The sequence below is a fragment of the Pan paniscus genome, chromosome 9 (assembly GCF_029289425.2).
Source record: "Pan paniscus chromosome 9, NHGRI_mPanPan1-v2.0_pri, whole genome shotgun sequence".
Lineage (NCBI taxonomy): Eukaryota > Metazoa > Chordata > Mammalia > Primates > Hominidae > Pan > Pan paniscus.
Window position 1 is genome coordinate 28,785,428 of NC_073258.2, and position 19,935 is coordinate 28,805,362.

Sequence of the window (19,935 nt, forward strand, 5' to 3'; positions counted from 1 at the left end):
CAAACTGGCAATCTGAGTTGTTGCTCTGATAAACTATTGTTTCAACTGGGCCTTCTTTTGAGAAGGCTTCAAGTCTTTAACTGTTCTGATGAAAACAATGCTTGGAGTTCCTTTTTCTTCCGTATTCAGACATATTTAGCTTCATTTGTGTTTGAACTGACCCCTTTCCCTGACCCTTTCTAATCAACCATATTAAAAGTATAGTAACGTGGTTTTCAAAAATTGTTAAGCAATAATTATTTTTTCAACTAGAATTGATCTTGATTGTTCAATATATAAAACAGATAAAGAAGGGGCTTCCCTGGTGAGATTCTGTCTTGTTTTTTTTTTGTTTGTTTGTTTGTTTGTTTGTTTGTTTGTTTGTTTTTTGAGATGTAGTCTCACTCTATCGCCAGACTGGAGTGCAATGGCACGATCTCGGCTCACTGCAACCTCCGCCTCCTGTGTTCAAGCAATTCTCCTGCCTCAGCCTCCCATGTAGCTGGGATTACAGGTGTCTGCCACCATGCCCGGCTAATTTTTGTATTTTTAGTAGAGACAGGGTTTCACCATGGTGGCCAGGCTGGTCTCAAACTCCTGACCTCTGGTGATCCGCCCGCCTCCCCCTCCCAAAGTGCTGGGATTGTAGCCCTTCCTGTATTGCCAATGAGATTCCTTGAAGCATAATTTGAAAACCTGGAATAATGGAAAGATGACAAGACCAGGAGTTACATTATGACTGGATTCTATTCAATAATTCAGTTCAATTTGATGAACATTTATTGAGCATTTTCAGTGTGTCAAGCACTAAAAAAGCTAAGGAAAAAAAGACTAAAAAAACTTAACTTCAAGTGTAGTAAAAATCATGTATAAGAACAACTGTAATAAGTGATAAAAAAGTGCTGTAGATGCACAAGCTCACTGATATATTTCAACCACCCTGGGCCTTGTTTTCTTTAGATTTAAAATAAATAACTTAGAACAAACCACATGCAGCATCTAACCTCCCTTATATTTGTGACTCTATGATTCTGATAGTCTGTGCTATGAACTGTAAACTGAGGAAATGGAGCTATAAGAACTAAGTGCAGCCTGTTCATCTTTGAAATTTTTTTAAGTTGAGAAGAGGGTGTCACTGCTGTCAGAGAGGCAGGTGTGAAAAGTAAATATAATGTGTAGTTGCTAAGGAACAGAGTTATGCTTTATTATCTTCAGCTTTTCTGGAATATCCCTTTCACCTCCATGAGTCATGTCAAACCTGCCTTTCCCCTGATAACAAAAATGTCCTTCTCCTGTGGAGGCCTCTGATCCTCTGACTCCATCTCCAAACCAGTTTCACAGGACCAAAGAAAGGAGTTGATAAACTTTCCAGAGTGGTTAAAAAGAACATAGGCAGCACACATTTCTTTGTACAATGTCTACTATGAACAAAGTGAAAATGCTCCCTAATCCACTTCCCACAAACAATTAGTGCTAATGCTTTGAGAGAGAGAGAGATATCATATATATATAGGCATTATTTATATATCTAGATTTGGCAGTCTACCTACCTATATATATAAGCCTTCCCTATACCTATATCTGATTTGGTATTTCATTCTTTATAAATTTAATGACTTTCATTTTATACACTTTCATTTTTAAGTATCTTTATTTTAATATTTAACAAGTTTAATACACTCCCTCCCCTCCTCACCATCCCTCTGTTGCCATCTTTATTTTGAGCCATTGTTCCTTTGCTCTTATATATCAGATTTCTGTGCTTTGAACCCCATGCTATTTCATTTCTGCTGTTTTTTCTACATCCCTATCTACCTATCTCCAGGATACTTCTTTACTGATGACACTCACAGCGTGTTCTCAGATTTTCATTCCCACCTATCAGAACCTATTTCATGTCTATCCAGGGAAGCATTGTATGGTAGACAGAGTATGAGTATTAGAGTTAGGATTACTTTGGTTCCTATCATCCATGTGACTTCAGCAAGTCACTTAACCTCTCAGTACTCCAAATTTCTCATATGTTAAACTGAAGGTTAATAACAATAGCCATTTTATGAAACATTTCATGTACACCTCGTACATGTAGTTCCCGTTCAGATTTTTATTGACTGTTAAGAGAATGGGTGTTATAGACGTTAGAAGTAATTTATCTAAAGAGATTATTAAAATACTTTATAAATAATTGGAAGTCAAAACAAAATGACAGCATTATTTCTCCTGGCTTGACCTTATAGTTTTTGTATTGAGGTTCTACCACCTCAGTAACCATGACTTTGACTGCTCTTCTACCTCTTCCATCAGCACAACTGCTTATTCTCTAGGCTGCTCTGATCAACCTTGGCTGCACTTTGGAAGTCTTTGGGAGCTTTAAAAAGTACTGATGACGGGGTATTGTTCCTGGAGATTTTGACTTAATTGGTCTAAAGTGTATCTTGAGCATTGAAATTTGTTGAAGCTCTAAAATATTCAAATATGTAAATCCCCCTGATTCAGTTAGTTTGTCAGTTCTTCCAACTGCTCAATTCTCACCCCTGATTTTATCTGGGGCTGTCGTTAATGCTCCTGTATTCTTTTTCTTTTTTTTTTGAGACGGAGTCTCGCTTTGTCGTGAGACAAATAATTATTGTTAAGCAATAAATATTTTTTCAACTAGAATTGATCTTGATTGTTCAATATATAAAACAGATAAAGAAGGGGCTTCCCTGGTGAGAATCTTTTTTTTTTTTTTTTTTTTTGAGATGTAGTCTCATTCTATCGCCAGGCTGGAGTGCAGTGGCGCGATCTCGGCTCACCGCAAGCTCCGCCTCCCATGTTCACGCCATTCTCCTGCCTCAGCCTCCCGAGTAGCAGGGACTACAGGTGCCCCCCACCACACCCGGCTAACGTTTTTGTATTTTTAGTAGAGAGGAGGTTTCACCGTGTTAGCCAGGATGGTCTCGACCTCCTGACCTCTTGATCCACTTGTCTCGGCCTCCCAAACTGCTGGGATTATAGGCTGAGCCACCACACCCGGCCTCTAATGCTCCTGTATTCTTTTAATCTGCTGCTTGCTTCAGAGACCACCTGATCCAGCCAGAAGCCCAGAGTTAACTATGCATGCCAAACTTTTCACCAGAAATTATAATAAAATGGATTATAAGATACTTTATTCAAAGTCATAGATTCGTAGGTTTTTCACAGATTTCTGTTTCCTCTTGAAATTCCCATGTCCATTACTCAGTTTTGATCAAGATGGCAGCTCAACCCCTTTTCTCATCCTGTTTTCCTCTGCTATCAAGGATGAGATTAAATTCATGTAATCCTCCTGAGAGAACAGTCACTGAATTGAGACCCTAACAATTTTTGCCCTCCATCTCACATTTCCATCAGTTGGAACCCATTATTTATGCCAGAGTAGACAAAATGTGAGGCAGTGAGTCAAATCTGGCTGATGACTTAGGGCAGTGTAGAGCTTTATTTCATCATGTATGATTGAAATGTGGGTGTGTCTAGATGAACTAAGCACTTTTTATGTTTAGGGTCGGCCCCAGCCTTTCCTCCTATGTTTATACAAAGCCACATCCATTTACATACCTGAGAGAACCTTGAGATCACCTAAGTTGGGTGCTTCTGCTTCATCTGTTTGCTTAGATCTTGGCATAAATAGAAGCCCTTTCTCCTTTCCAAGGCTGGTTAATACAACTGTTCTAGAGAACTGTACAGACATTTTTATTGTTCAGCCTATCCTACAAATCCAAGCTGGTTGCCTGTGTTCATAATTTAGGTTTGCAACCACCCTGGAACTGACTGTGGAATGGCATATGGTCATCCCATCTCCCTGCTTTCTTTTCAGCCCCTCACTGCAAGATAGGTCCCACTACTGCTAAGCACAAGAGTTTAAAAGGTTGGGGCCAGGTGCGGTGGCTCACACCTGCAATCCTAGCACTTTGGGAAGCCAAGGCGGGAGGATTGCCTGAGCTCAGGAGTTCAAAACCAGACTGGACAACTTGGTGAAACCCTGTCTCAACTAAAATTTAAAAAATCAGTGGACATGGTGGTGTGCACCTCTAGTCTCAGCTACTCAGGAGGCTGAGGCAAGAGAATCACTTGAACCCAGGAGGCAGAGGTTGCAGTGAGCCGAGATCATGCCACTGCACTCTATCTAGCCTGAGTGACAAAGTGAAACTCTGTCTCAAAAAAAAAAAAAAAAAGTACTTAAAAAGGTTCGGAAAGCAAAGAGGGTTTTCATTAGAATCAAGTCATATAATCTTTTTAATCACTTATTATTTAAAAAATTATTTTCTGTAATTTTTAGGTATAATTTGCATAAGAGTGAAATCCACAGATTCTAAGAACAGTATGGTCACTTCTGAAAAATAAATGAACTTGTATAACCACCATCACCCCTGTTAAAACATAGACTACAATGCCTCAAGAGTTCTTGAGCCTCTTGCCAATCAACCACTGTTTTAACTTTCAAAGTTAGCTATTTGTATTATTAATTGTATCTTTACTAATAATTTTAGTAGGGATTAGTAAATAACAATTTATTTCAATTAGTGTTTTGCATACTCAGTTATTCTGTATACCCTTTTTCTAATTAACAATTTTAAAAAGTGAGAATGTGGATTACCTGAAAGTTGAGATAAATAAGCCATTAATAAAATACATATATCTCCAGCTGAGCATGGATTTTTAACAAAGGTTACCTCAATATTAAAATTGAAAGTGGACACCCTACTTTCTGAGAAAGATTCAATATATTTTCTGTAATGCTATTACCTTCAAGCTAAAATTGCACCAAATTCAAGATTACCTTTATTTTTTATATTTTGTGAAAGATGTTTTTTGCTCAAGTATATGCTGGAAATATAAATTAAGAAGAAAGCATGCGACAGACACATTTAAACTTTAAGCCTTGACAGAGACCAATGATAATTAGGATTTGATTGAGCATTCTAAATGTTGTACACTATATTAAAAACCTTAAGTCCCAGCCTAGGAATCACTGTATGTTGTACTTGCTTACTTAATATTGTACCTTTTTTTCAGTTTTTGCTTTTCTTTGTATCTCTTCTCCTATTTACCTCCTCTATATTCCACTTTCCTCTTAAGTTTTAAATGTTTCATTTGGTAACAGTGATTCTGGTCTGCTATTTGAAAGCAGATCCAGTGCTTGGAGATTCTAATTTTTCCTGCAGACAATAATTTTCGGCTGTTTTGCTTCTTTTAGTCATTTGTACTCTTTTAAAACTGCTGAAAATCAGTAGAGAGTAATGACTTATGGTAGTCCTGGGGAAAAAACAAAAATCAGAACACCAACCAACCAACCAACAAAAACCAGCCTGAGGAATGTACCAGCCAGGCATTGTGGGTGGAGAGTAACTAGCAAGAGTTTTGGTCCTGGCTCTGCCATTTATTGTCTGTGTCACAGCCAATTAGCATCTTTGCTTCCAAAATCCACATGATGATAACATTTGCCATATCTCTTTGTAAATGTTAAGAGAGTGACAATGAATTTAAAACATATGTGAGAGAGGGCTTTGTAAATGTCATAAAAGGTTAGAAAATGCAACTATGAACATTGTATTTTTTTTCTAACCAATACTGGGCTGATTTTTAGTTACAAAGAAAGAAGGAGAAAAAACCTTAGTACCCCAATTTTCTTTTTTTTTTTAGTTTCTACAAATAATTTATTGGAATATAATTTGCACCCATTTAAAGTGTCCAATTCAATGGTTTTTTTGCATATTCATAGAGCCTCACAACCCTCACTACAATCAATGTTTGACCATTTTCATTACCCCAGAAGAAAGCAGGTCCCTGTTAACAGTCACTCCCTATTTTCCCCCAAAAGTCCCTGCCCCTGGCCACCACCAATCTATTTCCTAACTGTGGATTTGCCTACCTTGGGCATTTCATGTAAGCAGATCACACAATAAATGAGCAGATCATACATGAGCAGACCATACAATACATGATCCTTCCTGTCCGGCTCCTCTCACTTAGCCCTGTGTTTTCAAGGTCCTTCTATGCTGTAGTAAACATCCCTGCATCATTCCATGCATGGGTCCATACTTCATTTCTTTCTATTGCTGAATAATATTCCATTGTAGGGATACTCAATCTGTATTTCTCTATTCACCAGTTGCTTCAACATTTGGTTTCTACTGATCTGATTTTCCCCCAATCCAGTTTTCACCACACACAGAACCAAAGGATTGTGTAAGAGAAGCTGATAAGGGGATCTATAGAGAGCTCGTGACATTTCTGACCTTCTCCAAGGTTAGAAACCAACAGGGATAACATCTCTGCCCTTTACCCTCTAAGAGAATAGATGATGCTTTGAGGGTTAAAGGATACAACATTTAGAACCTCTCCCTGATGAAACAAACAAACAAACCCAGATGTCTGCTTAGTAGCAAAAGAAAGAGAATAGGAGGTAGGAGTTGCCATAAAGTAGAATAAAGGGAAAAAGAGAAACTCGTATTTCTCAAATATATTATTGGCAGTATCAGGCCTTTTATGGCGATTATTCCTTTTAATTCTCATAAATACTCAACAACTTATATGATGTGATATTTACTGCTTTCATTTTATAAATTAAAAAATTGAGGCCTAGGGAGTGTTAGTTGTTTGCCACACACAGGCAGCTACAAAGCAGTCAGGCTCATCCAGCTGTTACCAGCAGGTCTTTGTTCTTAGAGCTCCCAAGATGGTGGCAGGCCACTCCCAAGATGGGGTGGGCTGCTCCCAAGATGGCGGCAAGACTTTTGTTCTCTGACCTGGGGTTCTTGGCCTCACGGATTCCAAGGAATGGAACCTTGGGCCCTGTGGTGAGTGTTATAGCTCTATTAGAAGCCGTGGGTCATGGAAGAGAACTGTGGAACCCAGTGACTAGTGTTCAGCTCAATTAGGACGAACCCGAGCAATTAGCCATGTGGGAACAATGGCAAGCCTCTAGCTGGATCCAGAGTGGCAAAGGGCACCTCGCTGGATCAGGAGCACAGCGGACACCCTGCTGGATCCGGAGGGGTGGAAGTCAGCGGCGGGCCTGCAAATGGCAGTGGTGGACGGCAAGCGAAAGCTCAGCTTGAGCCGTAACAAACACGGACCAGAAGAGTGTGCAGCTGCAAGATTTAGTAGAGTGAAAACAGAGCTCCCATACAATGGGAGGGGACCCAAAGGGGTTGCCCACTCCAGTCTCAAATGCCTGGGGTTTATATCCCGAATATTGTCCCTCCCCCACGCTCTCAGGCAATATATGATTTGACTATTTCTTTACCTCCTGCTTTTAGCCTAATTGGTATTTTAGTGAGTCCTCTTTACTACCTAATTGGTTGGGTGTGAGGTGAGTTACAAGCCCCGTGTTTAAAGGTAGGTGCGGTCCCCTTCCCCAGCTAGGCTTAGGAATTCTTAGTCAGCCTAGGAAATCCAGCTAGTACTGCCTCTCAGTCCCCACTCTCAACAGGAAAACCCAAGTGATGTTGGGGAGGTTGGCCAACGACCGCTCTTAACTGCTTCCTGCTGAATTGGGGCGTAGTAGGGGTCGTGCAGTTGAGATTTCCTCGGGAGGGGTGCCTTTGATGTCATTAACATCAGAGCATGGGCTAGCAGGCTGGTCCAGGGGTCTGCAGTAGATCTTAGTCATGGACTGCATCTGGGGCTCCATTTGAAGAACCATTTGTAGTTTTACAACTTCGATTCTGGAAGAGACATACTTAACAAGGAGGTTAAAGATACAGGGATTGAAATGTATGGCCTGAAGTGCAGGGATATATGGTTGTGGGTGGTGAAAGTGGGGTCTCCTTTAGAAAAACCCCTATACGATGGGACATCAATATTTCTGGGAAGCCACATTCTCCATAGAACCTCTTGGTAAGAGGAGCTACTGGTAGTACAGCAGCATGGAGGAAGTGAAGTGAGAGTGAAAGGGGATAAGAGAACAGTAAAAAGAAAAATGTGACAAAGGAGGGCCATGGGGATCCACGATTCTAGTTACTTTCCTCATGGTTGTCGCTTGAAGAGCAGGTGCAGATCCTCTAGAGGTTCACAGGAATACCCAGCATTGTCTCCTGGATTTTCGGGCTCCTTTGGCAGTATCCAGGGTTTGACTCAAGTGTGATGTATCCAAGACTCCACTCCAGCCACTTTAACCATGGTTGGGGTAGATAAAATGACTGGGTAGGGTCCTTCCCAGGATGTGTCTAGGGATGGGGAATTAGACGGAAGGGACTTGACTAATACCATGTCACCCGGGTGGAATAATTCCTTTCCCTCCTCTCAGGGACAGGTTCCCTGTAATGTTTTAAGAACTTGTTGACATTTAGCTAAGGAGGTGATGTCTTCAATTAAGTTGGCTGTCTCTCGGTCAAACACAAGGTCATTGGTTAGGAAGGGCCATCCATACAGCATCTTGTATGGACTAAGTCACACTTTTGGGAGAGAGTTACGGATTCTTAGTAAGGCTATAGGCCACAGAGCAGGCCATGCGAGGTGGGTTTCTTAGGTTAGCTTTTTTAGATGTTGTTTGAGTGTTTCTTTCATTTTCTCGGCTTTTCCTGAGGATTGTGGCCTCCAGGTGCAGTGTAAGTGATATTGTATGCCTAACACCTGGGATACTCCCTGGGTTACTGAAGCCTTGAAAGCGGTGCCATTGACACTCTGTAAGCCTTGGGGAAGTATGAATCTGGGAATTATTTCATGAATTAGTGCCTTTATTACCCCTTGGGCCTTTTCTGTCCTACAAGGGAAGGCCTCTGCCCAACCAGTGAAAGTATCTACCCAGACTAGTAGATACTGACATCCCTGAGATTTGGGTATGTGGGTAAAATCTAGTTGCCAGTCTTCTCCTGGGTAATGGCCTGTTCTTTGTTCTCCTGAAGGAGCTTGGCGATAAGGCAGGGGATTATTTCTTTGGCACACTTCACAGGCCCTGACTATCTGCTTGATAGTTTTGAAAAGGCCTGGTCCAGTAAATAATGTTCTGGCCATCTGATGGGTGCTATCAATGCCTAAGTGAAAGGTTTGGTGAAGGTTTTTAAGTAATTTCCGTTGGTTAGCTGCAGGCAAAAGTATTTTTCCTTCTTAATGGGCTAGCCATCCTGAGAGGAGGAAACTATGTCCTCGTGAGTTTCCCCATTCTATTTCTCTTACTGAGTACTGGGGCTTGGTTTCCCAGAGCAGATTACCCCATACGAGGGGTCCTTCTATAAGCATTTCTAATGGAGGGTACCGCCTTACAGTTCTTTTGTCTTCAATATCTGCTTGGTGGTTCCCTTCTATTTCCCTTTCCTTTCCTTTCTGATGACCCCGGAAGTGTAAGACTGCCACCTCTTTAGGTTTCTGTACAGCCAATAATAATCTCCTAATGGCTTCCTGATGTTTGATAGATGTTCCCTCAGAAGTTAGGAATTCCCTTTCTCTCCATATTGCTGCATGGGCATAGGGGACTAGGTAAGCATACTTAGAGTCTGTATATATATTTACCCTTTTTCCTTCTCCTAATTCAAGTGTATAATGGCCCCTGCTTTTGCTAGGATGTCTCTCTCTAACAAAGGAGTGGGGCTTTCAGGCATAATTAGAAAGGCATGTGAAAAGAGTAAAGTTCCCCAGTCACAACTTAGTGTCTGGGAGAAGTATCTAGTGATTGCCTGTCCTAGGACCCCTTGGATAGTGACAGATCTGGAGGACAGATGTCCGAGGCAGGACAGTAAGACTAAGAAGGCCGCGCCAGTGTCCTGGAGACAGTTAAACTCCTGGCCCTCAATGGTCAAGCATACCCGGGGCTCTGTGAGTGTGATGGCATGGGCTGGCGCTTGCCCTGGGCACCCTCAGTCCTGCTGCTGGATCATCTGGTTAGTGGCTTCTGACCCAGAGGACCTTCATTCCCTGGGGAAGTGGGCCTTCCAGTGATTCCCTTCACATAAGGGGCATGGACGAGGAGGTGGCTTATTTCTATTTGGACAATCTTTTTTAAAGTGTCCGTGTAGACCGCAGTGGAAGCAAGCCCTATTAGGCATGTGATTTGCCCAGCCTTTCCCTGTTCCAGAGCCTCCAAAGTCCGCTTGCCGAGGGCCATGACTAAAGCGGTGGCCTTCTTTTTATCCTGTTTGTCCCGTTCCGCCTGCTCTTCCTGATCTCTATTATAAAAAACCAAGGTTACCAAGTTAAATAGGGTTTCTAAGTTTTGCTCGGGGCCTAAGGCGGACTTTTGAAGTTTTTTTCTAATGTCTGCAGCTGACTGAGTGATAAGCTTATCCTTTAAGTTTACCTGGCTGTCAATAGAGTCAGGTGACAGAGAGGTATGCTTCCCCAATGCCTCCCTTAGTCTCTCCAGGAAGGCAGTAGGATTTTCTTCCTTTCCCTGTGTTGTAGTGGACATCATTGAATAATTCAAAGGCTTCTCCCTAGTTTTCCTTAGTCCTTCTAGCATGCAAGTTAGCAAATGTCTGCGGCACCAATCTCCATCTTCTGATTTTGCGTCCCAGTGAGGGTCTACACTGGGAACTGCCTGGTGGCCTGTGGGGAATCATTCTCTTTCCTCTGTTGTCATCCTATCATTGAACTGACTGAGACGCCAGAGATCACCAAACTCTCGGGCTGCAGCTATGGCGGCACTTCTCTCATTTGGGGTTAGTGCCTGATTTAGCAGTAACATTATATCTCTCCATGTCAGATCAAAGGATTGTCCTAACCCTTGTAAAACATCAATATAGCCATCAAGGTTATCTGAGAATTTACCCAGGTCTATTTTAATTTGCTTCAAGTCTGAGAGGGAAAAAGGTACATGCACTCTGACTGGGCCAAATTCTCCTCCTCCCACCACTTGGAGGGGGCGTAATCGGGGAATATTGGCACTCTTGGGTTCATTGTTTACCCCTTTGTCTATCTCTTTTTGAACTGTTTGGGTTGAAGGGGGGTCTTTATTAGTTGGGGAAGGAGCTGGGGGAACACCAGGGCAGGGAGGTAGACTCTGAGGGCTTCCTGTAGGGCATAAATTACACTTTTTACATAATTGAGAGTTTTCTCTTAATGAAAAGAAAGTTCGCACATATGGCACTTCACTCTATTTGCCCTCCTTTCTACAAAAGAGGTCTAGCTGTAAGATGATGTTATAATATATACTTCCCTCAGGGGGCCAGGTTTCTCCCCCTTGAAGAGTATATTGTGGCCTGACGGGACTGCAGAAGAATATAAGTTGTTTCTTTCTTAGCGTGTGAGGGTCAAATTGGTCCCAATTCTCCAGAATACATCTTAGGGGCATTTTTGCCTTGGGGGGAATGTTTCCCATCTGAAAAAAGAACATAGGGATGCCAGGATCCCCAGTCATTTTCCAATGAGCTTTAGTCCTAGAGCGTCCTCTATGGTGTTAATGCTTATTCCTTTCACCCATGGACCTCTGCTTATCGGATTAGTTACACTCACCAATGTAGCAGTCCTGCACCCTTTTTCCTGCCTTTCTTGACCACAAAGAAAGGGGTCCAGGCTGCTGGATTCTAGTGGTCCTTTACCAGCATGCCCAACATTGCCTTTGGCTCAGGGGTGAGTCCTAGAGCTGGACTGGATTCCTGAGTATTTCAAACAACCCAGCTGCCCCATCCAGATTCATTCCCATAAACAACAGTTCTTATGAGAATTCGTTTTGGAGAGGGTGTAGGTAACCTTTTGACTCAGTATTGAGATAGAGTTTTTTTTTGTTTGTTTTTGTTTTTTTTATTCTGTAAGTATTTTAAGGCTTGGCTGAGTGCAAACAGCTCACACGTTTGAGCAGACCAATTATTAGGCAATTCTCCTAACTCTGCTTCCACAAGAGTCTCCCTATCAATTACTGAATACCCGTTGTGGTTTTTTCTCAATCACCCGGGAGGAACCATCTGTCGTCCTGAAGGGAGTTCCTCCTAGGTCTGATCGGACTTTGTATGGTAATTAAGATTGAAATCCCCTGTTAGGAAATCTGCTGGGTTAAGAGAATTTTCAGTGGTTAGTGTTAAATCACCTTTTTCTAACAGAATAGCCGCATACTTTAAGATTTTTGAGTTAGTAAGCTACTTTTTTGCTTTTTTTGATTTAGGATAGCTCTGAACTGGTGAGGTGTGCTCACAATGAGGTTTCCTCTAAAGGTTATTTTTCTACTTTCTTCTGTTAGCAAGACAGTTGCCGCTACCAGTTGAATGCATTTGGGCCATTCGCGGGTTACTGAGTTAAGAATTTTTGATAGGAAGGCTATGGGTTGTCAGTGGTCTCAGTGTTTTGGGCTATGCCCTTGTTTACATTGACAACAAGGTAATATTGGAGTGTTATAGGGTCACGGAGAAGACCTTCAATTATCAATTACAGGTTTTAAATTTACCCTGGCTTTTAAAGGAATAGGGCACACTGTTTTTCCTTTACTATTTCTATCTTTCTCTTTCTCTCTTTCTTTCTCCTTTGACTTTCTGTCTCTCTCTCTGTTTGACTCATCTTTTGTCTCTGTTTCTTCCTCTCTCTCTCCCTCTCTGCCTCTCTCTTTCTCCTCTCTGCCTCTGTAGAAGGATTTTGGAAACATAGTGGAAGGACATTCGCTTGTTGCCCCCATTTGCCACTATAGGAATATGTGCCTCCCTTTAATTTACTCAATTCATTTTCATCCTGATCTATTATGTTGTTGTAGACCCAGTTCCAGTTGTTAAAGTACTGGGTTATCAATTCTAAGGCCCTGGCAAGGGTGGTGGGGAACGGTTCCCACATAACTGCCCATGTCGAGAGCTGTATGCCTGAATTGGGAGAGTCACCAGGGCCAAGACTCCCTGGGTTCATTGCCTAGGTGCTTAAGGACGCAGCGTAGAGCTTCCTTAGATCCCTTTGGAGACACAACCTGCTCTAATACTTGGGAGCGGAAGTGAAAGTCTGAAGCATTAGTACCTAGGAGGCAGGGATCAGAGGAAGTAGATTCAGAGGTAAGGAGAATTTTGGGGCTACACTTTCAAGAAAGTCGTGGTTAGGACCCAGGAGGTATGGGTCAGAAGGAGAGGTAGGGGCACACACATGGGCGACTGTTGAGTAGAGACTTCTGGCTGTGCAATGATCTCCACCGGCCAATGCCGGGAGTTCAAGACGACAGCTTTCTGCCTCTAGCCGACCCTCGGCTTCCCTAGGAAAATTGTGAAAGCAGAAGCTGGTTCCAGGCAGAACAAAGCTCCCAACACAGAAGGGTTGGGGGTTGTTAGAAAGCTTTTTCCCAGGAAACCTCACACCTGAGTCCAGCAGCCACGCTAATCGTTTTTAACTGGCTGATGGGTGCCCGGTTATTTTCCTCCAATTCTAAGGAAGGATAGGACAGAATAGCAAGTGAAAGTGGTTCAATATTACTCACCGCTTTGGAGAAGCGCTGTACGGGCAGGTCTTTGTTCTTAGAGCTCCCAAGATGGTGGCAGGCCACTCCCAAGATGGGGCAGGCTGCTCCCAAGATGGCAGCAAGCCTTTTGTTCTCTGACCTGGGGTTCTTGGCCTCACGGATTCCAAGGAATGGAACCTTGGGCCATGCGATGAGTGATATAGCTCTATTAGAAGCCATGGGTCACAGAAGGAACCATGGAACCCAGTGACTAGTGTTCAGCTGGATTAGGACAAACCTGGGCACTTAGCCATGCAGGAACAACGGCAAGCCTCTAGCTGGATCCAGAGCGGCAATGGGCGCCTCGCTGGATCAGGAGCACAGTGGACACCCTGCCGGATCTGGAGGGGTTGAAGTCAGCGGTGGGTCTGTGACAGTGGCAAACAGCAGTGGTGGACAGCAAGCAAAAGCTCAGCTCGAGCTGTAAGAAACACGGACCAGAAGAGTGTGCAGTTGCAAGATTTAATAGAGTGAAAACAGAGCTCTGATACAATGGGAGGGGACCCAAAGAGGGTTGCCCCAGTACCACAGATTTCTAAAACATATATGTGAGTTCTTAGTTGTGTCCACAAAGTCTTGAATGGTGTAAGATAGAGCCCGTCTAGAAAAAAAATAAAACAGCAATCGTTTTCTTAACTGTTTAAACAGGAAAGCTGACAGTTCAGGAATTTCTTTACTTTTTCCACTGAGTCCTTTTCAGTCCATGTAGAGTCCACCCAGAATATGAATTTGGGAGTTTCTTCTCTTGTCTTTCTTTTCTTCTCCTTCACCACGAGAGTTTGTTCTTTTATTCTCTCTCCTACACCATCTCTCTGTAAGCTCTGGATGAGTAGCATTTGGTCTTTATTGTGATTCTTGGAGAAGGCTTTATTTGAGTCTTTAGATAATTTTGAATAAGCATATGCAGGTCAAAATGGTCAATATTTAGCTCAGTAATATTGATTGCATCATTTTGATGAGCTGTGCTGACAAAAAGTCCCTGCTTCTTGGTTCCAGTAAAAGAAATCACACCCCTCTAGCAGTGTATGCTAATAGATACGCTAATTAATGATGTATAAACACAGGGAGAAGAGGAAAAGGGAAAAATAAAATTTTAATTTATTATTTTCATAATTTAATTTTAATTATGAGATAAGATATCTCAATATAAAGAAGAAAAGCAATATGATGTGATTTGGGTAAAGAATTATCATTTTTATATTTTATAGCCACAGTCTTCCTGGAGTTTTGGAAAAGGAGAAGGAGTATACTGACCTATACTTGGGACCTTATCGAATGGGAAGAAGAGGAGGTAAGATGTTAGGATACAAGGAAATAGGGAAACTGGGCTATTACAGGATATGGAAAATTACTGCCCTAGCATTCCGGCTGGAAGCAGTTAACCACCATTAGATTGTTCCCTTGATCTTTCCTACTAACAAGATTTATTCTTTTATGAAGATAATAGAGATCAATGAAGTATGTATTTTCAAACCACTTCTGTGATGTTTCTTTAAATTACATTAGTGGAAAATTATGCTAATTTCGATACTGCTCGGGATTTATTTGGAAGGTAATTTGATGTTATTTTTAAAAGGTTGCTTTATTGTGAAGACTTAATACAAAAGTAGGCCAAATTTAGGAGTATTGTATCAATTCTTGGGGCTATGTTTTTTTAGTTTATGGCTTTGATATTTAGATAACTTTCATTTCTCTCATAGGAAACACTTCGTCCCCAGTTTGAAGCCAAGTATTACAAGATGGAGATTGTAAATCCCATCACGGGAAAACCTGAACCACATCAGCCTTCCTCAGACAAAGTCACTCGTCTTCTTGTTTCTGTCTCAGGAATATTCTTCATGGTAAAGTATAGGAATCGATATCAAAATGTTTTGGGATTCCAAATTTAGAAGTAAGTTCAATGATACCAACTCATTTTGTGACGTTGAGAACGTCAGAAACCTTATTCTTTCCAACAACTTGGTAATACGTACAATTAAACAAACAAATCACAACAGGTTATGGAGATTTTACAAAGGCAGTTTGTGCACCTTTTTAAAGAAAATACTCTTTGGGAGAAACAGAGACCATCTAAGATAAAATGGAAATTATATCAGTTGACCTGATGGATTAGACATCTTGTGTTAAAAATGAGCATTCCATTTAAGAGGACATTGGGAAGAATTTGCATGTTAGTGTGATAACTTTGTTATCATACTAAAACAACAAATTTTGTGCTATTTGTTTTGATTAGAATATAACTTCCTTAAAGGAGAAAATTAAATCTAGATATCCTTTCTTGGAAAGGTAAATACCTTCAATTCTTGGGGACAGTAGATTTGATCTACGGTTTTGCTTTTGACTTGTTAATGATGTAAAATATGGATGTTTTTTCTGGTGTCCAATATTGTAGATATCCTTGGTGATCACTGCAGTGTTTGGAGTCGTGGTGTACCGCCTGGTTGTCATGGAACAGTTTGCATCATTCAAGTGGAATTTCATCAAACAATACTGGCAGTTTGCAACATCTGCTGCTGCTGTCTGTATCAATTTCATAATCATTATGTTGCTGAATCTTGTAAGTGTCTATAATGTTATTCTTCAGTAGACAAAAAAGGGGTGGAAAGGGGAGAGGTCTATGTTTCCTTTATATTTGAAATATATTTACATGGAGCCAAAATAAGACCAAGCCACACTTCTGTCAATGACAATTCAGTTTAACAGAAAATATTTCATCTTTGTAGTTTAGATGATAGATTTTTGAAATTAAAATAAATGCTAATTGTATTATCTTCCCTGCATTTTGGGTTTATAATCTGATTAGTGATAGCTTCCATTCAGTTAGTATCTCGTGTGTGCTAGAGATGGTGCTATGCACTTTTCAAACAAATAAAGAATTGTTTGGGCTTTAAAATCATCCCAATAAACTCCATTTTATAGGAAAACTTGTTGGAAAGATATGGGAAAATCTTTTTGAAAGCGAAGTATTGTTATCTACTAGTCTTCATGTGAAATGAAAAACAGTAAGGCAATTATTCCAGTTTTCTTTCTCTGGAACTAACGTTTCTCTCTCCCCTCTCTTCTTCCCTCTCCTCTCTTCTCCTTTCCTCTCCTCTCCTCTCCTCTCCCCTCCTCTCCTCTCCCCTCCCCTTCCCCTCTCCCCTCTCCTCCCCTCTCCTCTCCCCTCCCCTCTTCTCTCCCCTCTCCTTTCCTCTCCCCCTCCTCTCCTCTCCCCTCCCCTCTTCTCTCCCCTCTCCTCTCCTCCCCACCTCCCTTCCCCTCCCCTCCTCTCCTCCTCTCCCCTCCCCTCTCCTCCCCTCTCCTCCCCTCTCCTTTCCTCCTCCCCTCCCCTCCCCTCTTCCCCTCCCCTCCTCTCCTCCTCTCCCCAACTCTCCTCTCCTGCCTTCTCCTCTTCTCTCTCTCCCTTAATCCCTCCCTCTCTCACTTCCTCTCCCTCCCTTCCTTCCTCTCCCTCCATTCCTTCCTCTCACTCCCCCTCCCTCCTTCCCTCCCTCCCTTTCTACCTTCTTTCCTTTCTCTCCTTTTCCCATTGCTTCTCTTTGCATGCCTGCTCTATTCTATCAGGAAGATAACTGTTTTTTGCCTAACTATACCATTTTGTCATAGTCTGGCATGCTGTGGCATTGCTACGCCTTTATTATCTTCTTTGACTCTCTCTATGACCATGTTCCTCATGTTTCAACTGCTTATTTAACTTAAATCATCCAGTATTTTTATGTGCTAGTTACTCAAAGAAAGCACCTTTTTGTTTCAACATCACATGCACTTAATGACTTGTGGACCAAATATCCATGGTTGATGGGACAAGAGTATGCATAGGCCTACCTCTTCAATCAGGTCTATCAATGGGAACCAATTTCCTCTGAAAATAGAAGGCACCTATTGGCACATTAAGGATAATATCTTTAATTCTTCCAACAGCTCCACAAAGTCAATTTATCCTTCATTATGTAAATAATGAAACTGAGATTCAAAGAGCTTAAATAACCTGCATATAGTAAGTGTTAATGTTAGTATATTTGCATCATGAGATAATTTATATGATATAGCTGAGCCATACATAAGTAATAAGATTGGTATTATAGGTAGATAATATGCATTTGGTTCCAAATGTGATTGATACTCATGTTACTTGTTTAGCCTGGAGGGAGTTGAGACCATTTGCTATTTTAATATGCATTTGGTTCCAAATGTGACTGATACTCATGTTACTTGTTTAGCCTGAAGGGAGTTGAGACCATTTGCTATTTAACTTTAAAACAATAATCAGAGAAGATCTTAAGAGAAAAGTGAACAGTCACAGTTATAAATGAGTACTCATTATGAGGACAATAGTTAACATATTCTACTGGAGTTTGCTTTGCTCAGGTCCAGTTTAGTTTGTAGAAAGAGGATACTGTTTACATTATCTCTAAACAAGCCATAAAATAATTTATGCTCTTGAGTCATAATTTAAAGTGTATAATAAACCTTGAAAAAAATACACTTTTAGAAGTAGGAAACCCATATGGTAGTATACATAAGATAGTATAGGTTGTGCACTGCACAAGCATCACATTGATGGAAGAGCCATTTTCAGCACAGACACCATAAATTTTTATATTTTTGCTGTTACTTTTCTGGTATATAGTAAAACATCTTGTTTGTAACAAAATCAGTACAAACTATGACAGCTTTTCAGTAGACAGAGGTTATTGCAATTGGCCCTATTATCTGGGAAAAGATAACTAAGTAGTTGTGTTGATTTCTAGGTCACACAAGCAGTTGCCCAATTTGATCTTAAATTGACTCATTTCTTATTGTAAGTAGGTTGGTTAATAAAAAAATTAATAATAGTAGCTGGTCATAGTTCTGCTACCCAGGATCTTATAGTCTAGTGGGGAAAGAGAATTGAAGAATTCAGTGAAAAATGCACAATAGTTGAAGCAAAAAGGGCCCTGAGTAAGGTGAGAAAAAGGTCATCTATTGCACGTGAAATGGGATAGTAAGTTTTATGATAGTGGATCAGAAGACTTGAACGGAAGAAGAGAGGGTGCTTATTCTGATCAGCCAAGAAAGAGCAGAAAGGAGATTGTTGTTTGAAGAAATTCAACCCACAAATGGACAGAAGCACAGAAATGCATGTTCTTTGCCCTAAGGAAATAATGAGAAGTGTCTGTGAAGCATATTAGAATAAAGAAAAATAAGATTAGAAAACTAAATCAGTGCCTAGCTTTGGAGGTGTGAGTGGCATGTAAAAAGTATGGATATGATGTTGTTTTTTGCCCACTGTGGGCAGTGGGAAGCCATACTTGATGGTATTTGATAGGTAAATAGCCACAAATCATCTTATCAGATACATTTATAGATATAAAGGAGATTAAAATATTAGAAGAAGGGCCAGGCATGGTGGCTCATGCCTGCAATCCCAACACTTTGGGAGGTCAAGGCAGGAGGATTGCTTGAGCCCAGCAGTTTGAGACCAGCCTGGGCAACATAGTGAGATCTCATTGCTACAAAAGTTTTTTTTCTTTTCTTTTCTTTTCTTTTTTTTTTTTTTTAAAGCCAGGTGTGGTGGTGCACACCTGTAGTCTCAACTACTCAGGAGGCTGAGGTGGGAGGGTCAGTTGAGACCAGAGGCCATAGCTACAATAAGCTATGATCACCCCACTGCACTCCAGCCTGAATGACAACATGAGACCAAGTCTCAAAAAAAAAAAAAAAAGAAGATATTACTGTGTAATAGAACACTAGAACTTATTTCTTCTATCTAATTATAATTTTGTACCCATTGATCAATGTCTCCTCATGTAATTGCTACCCCTCCCCAACCCATGTAATTACTGTGCTGGTAAGTTTGAAAACTCTCAAGAAAATGTAAGCCTTTCTGGGGAAAAGATAAATAGTCACAACTGCTTAAAGTAAAAGTAGATATTCTAAGTAGATTGTCAATCATGAAAGCAATTGAAAGAAAGATTACAAACTAACAAAGCAGTCTTATCATAGGCACTGTATTACATTTTTAAAAAATTTTAAATAAAAAGATAATTACCTGTTGTGCAAATTAATCCAGCATTTAGATAAAGAAATAATCCTTCCTGGGCAAACATAAACCTGATTTTTAAAATATATCTGGCAAAGGTAGAATCAAAACTCAAACTAAAGTGCATTTACAGCTATATACATAATAATGGCAAGTATAGATCAAAATATTTTCTAGTTACCTCTTGAAAGGAAGAATACAAGTAATTTTTATTTTCTTTACATATTGTCTAATATTTATCACCTATTTTGAATTTTCTAGATTTGCTGCAATAAGCTTATATTCTATTCAACTCTAGTAAAGGACAAACCTTTTTTAAAATTAATTTCCAATATTCTATATTAAAGGAATTATCAATAATATCATCCAAGATTCATATAGAAGGATTATCATTGTAGTATTATTTAGAGTAGTAGATATTAAAAAAGAGACCCCTTAAATAACCAAAAAAAATAAAGTTATTCAAATTCTATGTAAGGTAGTATCATATAAACTATTAAAATGCTCTTTGAATGTTATTTAAGAACATGAAATACAGTTATATAAGGATATAAAAGTTTACTTGATTCCATTTTTT

At 40.6% G+C, this 19,935-nt stretch overlaps 1 protein-coding gene across 3 annotated transcripts in view; it reads left to right on the forward strand.

The window, feature by feature from the left end:
• ANO3 (anoctamin 3) overlaps nucleotides 1-19,935 on the forward strand; it is a 333,485-nt gene that overhangs the window by 253,892 nt on the left and 59,658 nt on the right. For all 3 annotated transcript variants that reach the window (XM_003830440.6, XM_034932304.3, XM_034932303.3), the window contains 3 exons: nucleotides 14,545-14,627; nucleotides 15,037-15,177; nucleotides 15,729-15,893. In XM_003830440.6, coding sequence (XP_003830488.1) covers nucleotides 14,545-14,627; nucleotides 15,037-15,177; nucleotides 15,729-15,893 — 389 coding nt within the window. The remainder of the gene's footprint in view (nucleotides 1-14,544; nucleotides 14,628-15,036; nucleotides 15,178-15,728; nucleotides 15,894-19,935) is intronic.